The sequence below is a fragment of the Diabrotica undecimpunctata genome, chromosome 5 (assembly GCF_040954645.1).
Source record: "Diabrotica undecimpunctata isolate CICGRU chromosome 5, icDiaUnde3, whole genome shotgun sequence".
Taxonomy (NCBI): domain Eukaryota; kingdom Metazoa; phylum Arthropoda; class Insecta; order Coleoptera; family Chrysomelidae; genus Diabrotica; species Diabrotica undecimpunctata.
In genome coordinates this window covers 112,498,801-112,503,959 of record NC_092807.1, presented here as the reverse complement: position 1 = coordinate 112,503,959, position 5,159 = coordinate 112,498,801, and the positions used below count along the sequence as shown (strand labels likewise).

General features: G+C 35.5%; 1 protein-coding gene across 1 annotated transcript; it reads left to right on the top strand.

The window, feature by feature from the left end:
* The first annotated feature begins 2,031 nt into the window (after positions 1 to 2,031).
* Positions 2,032 to 4,511, top strand: LOC140442426 (uncharacterized). Its single transcript, XM_072533499.1, has 2 exons — positions 2,032 to 2,389; positions 4,366 to 4,511. Exons 1-2 carry the CDS (start codon positions 2,032 to 2,034, stop codon positions 4,509 to 4,511), a joined length of 504 nt encoding a protein of 167 aa, XP_072389600.1.
* Positions 4,512 to 5,159: the final 648 nt, after the last annotated feature.

Genomic DNA, 5,159 nt, shown 5'->3' with positions numbered 1-5,159 from the left:
GCCCTCTCGTAACATAACGTAAGTACTCAAATTTTCTTCTTTTGATAGTCAGTATTATTTCAGCTTCATTTCCTATTCTTCTAATAACTTCTGATTTGATATTCCTTAAGTCCACGATATTCTTAGGATTTTTTAATACACTCATCACTACTGACTTCACTGATTAGTGATCAGTGTAGTAGTGTCTGGAGGCTCGGGAGACTGAGACCTCGGAAGCCCTGAAGAAGGCATCAGAGAGCATGTCAAAAGCTCGGCGCAATGGAAATCAACGCGGTTCAACCCGGAAGACTGGTGAGTTTAATATTAATTTTTATTTTATAATAGTATTAATCTTAGCTCTAGGTTTAATAATTGTACTAACCGAGGAATATATATATATATATATATATATATATATATATATATATATATATATATATATATATATATATATATATATATATATATATATATATATATATGTATATATATATATACATATATATATATATATATATATATGTATATATATATATATATACATATATATATATATATATATATATATATATATATATATATATATATATATATATATGCTTTCTGTAGTTTTCCGGGTTTGACTCAGCGTTGAATAATGTTGGTTTTGATAAAAACCATTATTTTGACGACGTTTCGGCAAGGTCCCGCTTGCCATTGTCGAGTTAGGTATTAGCGCTTCTCGCTGATGCTTGTTTAAGTTAACTTCAAGCATTTTATCATTTTGCAATAACTAAAATTTTGGCGTCGATTCCAAATAACAGAAATAGAGCTAGAAACGCTAAACAAAACTTTAGCACAGACCATTATAATTTTGAATTAATAAATAAGTTTACGTATCTGGATTCTCTCAAAACAAGCAATAATGACACATTTGAAGAAGTAAAACGAACGGTATCGATATTGAACAAATGTTATTTGGACTAAATATGAAGCTAAGAAACAGAAATTTAAGCCAAAAAAGAAAAATTAACAATATATAGAATACTCATCCTACCAGTGCTGACATATGGGTCAGAAGCATGGACCATCTCCAAAACAGACGCAAATTGTTTAGTCGTCATTAAAAGGAAGATACTACGCACAATAATGAGAGCAATATGTAGAAATTGTATTTGGAAATGGCAATACAATATCGAGGGGTTCAAATGGGGTAGTGATGCGTAAAATATGACGCTGCATCCTGTTAGCGTCACTAGCCTCTCCTACACAATTCCAACTCTCACCTCCACGCGGTGAACCCTGGTAACCTAAGCAACTCTGTGAAAGATTATGGTTACCAACCCCAATGGGAAGCAGAGTCAGGGCAAACGAGAGTGGAAGAAATGGTCCTTCGAAGATTAGGGGGTTGGGCAAAAGGTTAACGACCTCTTTCCTTAAAAAACTCATTGTTATGAAAGCACAAAGTGAAAAAGCCGGACTGTATAATTCACGACGACCTAGCAAACAACAATGGAATAACGATTTACGGATATGCACATGGAATGTAAGAAACCTTTATGCCCCAGGTGCTCTTAGACTGCTAACACAAAAACTTGATAAAATGAAAGCCGATGTAGTAGCGATTTAAGAGATGAGATGGACTGGTTCAGGAATTATCGAGAAAAAAGACTACAATATATACTACAGCGGACATAGCACCCGACACGAGTTTGGCAGTGGTTTTCTAGTTAGTAAGAAAGCAAAGCAATTAGTCCTTAACTTTAAACCCATAAACAACAGAATATGTTATCTACTCCTTAAAGAAAAATTCTTAAATTATAGCTTACTTTGTGTACACGCACCTACGGAAGAAAAGGAAGATAATGAAAAAGATGAACTCTATGACACCTTAGACAAAGAATATGATCGATGTCCACGTCATGACGTCAGTCCGTGAAAATCATTGCTGGGGACCTTAATGCAAAAATTGGCAAAGAGCAATTTTTCCAGCCAACTATAGGACGTGAGAGCTTACATAAAGTGTCAAATGATAACGGGTTGAGACTAATAAACTTTGCAAGTACTAAAAACATGATAGTAGGAGGAACAAGATTTCCCCATAAAATTATACACAAAGGAATATGGAAATCCCCTGATAACGAAACCATTAACCAGATAGATCACATCCTGATAGATGCCAGGCACTCTTCCGATCTCATAGACGTCAGAAGCTACCGAGGCCCAAACATTGACAGTGACCACTTTCTTGTAATGGCAAAAATCAGAGGAAGAATATCAAACCTAAAGAAAGATAAACACATGAAACAGGACAGAATTAATGTTGATAATCTGCGCATTGAAACCGTTGCGAGAGAGTATATGAGACAAACGGACGAGGAAATGGAGAGCCTGGAGGTGGGGGAAAATGTAGAGGAGCTGTGGATTAAATGTAAAAATATAATAACTGAGAAAGCAACAAAAATATTGGGGAAAACCAAACCAGTTAAAGAAAACGAATGGTTTGACAAGGAGTGCCAAGAAGTAACAGATAACAAAAACTGGGCATACCTAAAGACAAATCAAGCTGGATGCACAAGAAGAGCAAAGGAAGAATACCGGACCATAAAAAGAGAAGAAAAACGATTACATGGAAGAAAAAAAAAAGATAATTTGATCAAAAGCAGTTGGAAAGCACAGAATGGCTGAGAAATCAAAATGAAACTCGAAAGTTCTACAGAAATCTAAACAAAATGCGCAAAGAGTTTAAGCCAAGAATAAGGAGCTGTAAAGATGTAGAAGGAAACATCCTAAATGATACGGCCTCAATCCTAAACAGATGGGTTGAATTTTTCGATGCAAAATTTAATGGCCATCATATCGAAGAAGCAGATAACACCCTAGAAAATCGAAATGATTGGAATCCTTTCAACCCAAACGAAAGACCACCTACCATCGAAAACGAAAAAGAATGGTGGCGATGCCCTACTACAGACACTGCATAAGCTTTTACTTCTTGTTTGGCATAATGAGACCATGCTTTGTGAATGGTCTCAAGGCGTGATATGCCCGTTACATAAAAAAGGTGACCAGCTCCAGTGTGACAATTATAGAGGCATAACCCTATTAACAACTGCTTAAAAAATACTAGCAAATATTCTCTACAAAAGGCTGCAAGTTTACACAGTAGGAATAGTTGGTATATATCAAGCTGGATTCACTTCAGAAAAATCCACAATTGACCAGATTCATTCAATAAGACAGATTCTCGAGAAAACATTAGAATTCAATATTGAAACATATCACCTATTCGTCGAATTCGAAAATGACAATGTCTAACTTAGAAGCCACTGTTAGAATACAGGGAGAGAATTCTAGATCCTTTGGGATAAAGGATAGACTCAGACAAGGGGATGCTCTGGCTTGCCTCCTATTTAATATTGCCTTAGAAAAGGCAGTCCGAGATACACGAATTAGGGACAACGGTACTATTTACAATAGATCGATACAAGTCTTAGCATATGCTGATGACATTGACATAATAGGGCGTAGCAAGCGAGATGTTGAGCAATATCTCCTAGAATTGGAAACAGCGGCGAAACAGGTCGGTCTAGTCATCAACGAAGACAAAACCAAGTACATGTTGGTTACAAAGGATCCGATAGAAAATGAGGAATGAGAAACAGTCTTTGGAAGTCATACCTTTTAACGTGTTGACAACTTCACATACCTTGGGTCGCTATTGACTGCTACCAATAAAACAAGCGAAGAAATCAAAAGACAAATAAATCTTACAAATAGGGCATACTATGGACTCCAAAAGCATTTCCACTTAAGAAACATTCAAAGAAGAACTAAAATTATTATATACAAAACATTGCTGAGACCGGTCCTCACATATAAAGCAGAAACATGGACTCTAACGCAGAAAGATGAAAGACTTTTGGGAATATTTGTGTGGCGCAGAAGATAAAATTTTGAATTGTATCAGCTCTTTGATGAGCCAGATGTCATAACGTCCATTAAAACACAGCGACTTAGATGGGCTGGACACATAATACGAATGCCAGAAAATACGATTGCTAAAAAGTTAACCACAGGAACACCTGTAGGAAGAAGAAGCAAAGGCCGACCGCGAATTAGGTGGTTAGATGGAGTTGAAACCGACTTACGGATATTAAAAATCAGTAAATGGCAACATGTTGCCAGAAACCGAACAGAATGGCGACGAATCTTAGAGCAAGCCAAGATCCACAGAGGATTGTTGAGCCAAAGATGATGATGAATATAATATCGAATTGTACAAATAGTATAAAGAAATAGTCAATGGTAGAGATGTAATAACTTTTATAAAAATAGGTAGGCTTAGATGAAAAGGATATGTGTAAAGATCAAATAAAACTTCTCTACCCAGATGAACCCTATCAGCGGCACCAGTAGGAAATAAAAGTGGAGGTAGACTAAGACTAAGATGGAGGGATAGTGTAAACGAGGACGCGAGGAAGATCGGAGCAGTAAACTTGGCGATGAACAGAAATGACTGGCTGAATAGACTGGGGAAGGTCAAGGCTTAACCAGGGCTGTAGTACCACAGACAATAATGATGAAATAGTAAAAGGTGGAGCGATGGGCGTCAAAATGCATATTAGATCCAACTCTTATAGCATACGGCGACACATATATTATACATTTTATAAAACATATAGTTTTTTTCTTATATCAAATAAGTAGGCGGGAAACTAATTATTATCTAATGTGTATGTTTTTATCTTTATTTTATTTAATAATAATTAAATTTATTTAAAAATACTAATATATTAAGGAAGTTAATATATTCTGTATAGTTTGTCGGCTATTTACCATTTACCCTAACAAAGCTGTCGACAACAATAAGTTAACAAAGCTGGGCTATTTTCACATAACTAGCCAACTCCTAGAACCATTTATTTCATTTTGTTAACCATTAAATTTAATATGGCCTTTGAAAATACACATTTACAGTAAGATTTATCGCCACCAAAACTCCATAATAAAGTACGTTTTGCTTTAAACAATAGTTGGTAAAGTAGAAGTTTGCATTCATATTCATATATAGCTTTACAAAGCTTTACACTATTAAAATCACCACTATGAGGTTATTACCTCTAAAGTGGGTAAAATTCGAGATATCGTCGCAGGGTTCCTAATGGGTTATGAAATATTTTAACTAAAAGGTAAATTTG

Coding starts and splice junctions, on each gene's coding strand:
- LOC140442426 (XM_072533499.1), top strand. CDS start 2,032: ATGATAGTAGGAGGAACAAGATTTCCCCATAAAATTATACACAAAGGA. Junction 2,390..4,365: donor AGAGGAGCTGTGGATTAAAT/GTAAAAATATAA, acceptor GAACCCTATCAG/CGGCACCAGTAGGAAATAAA.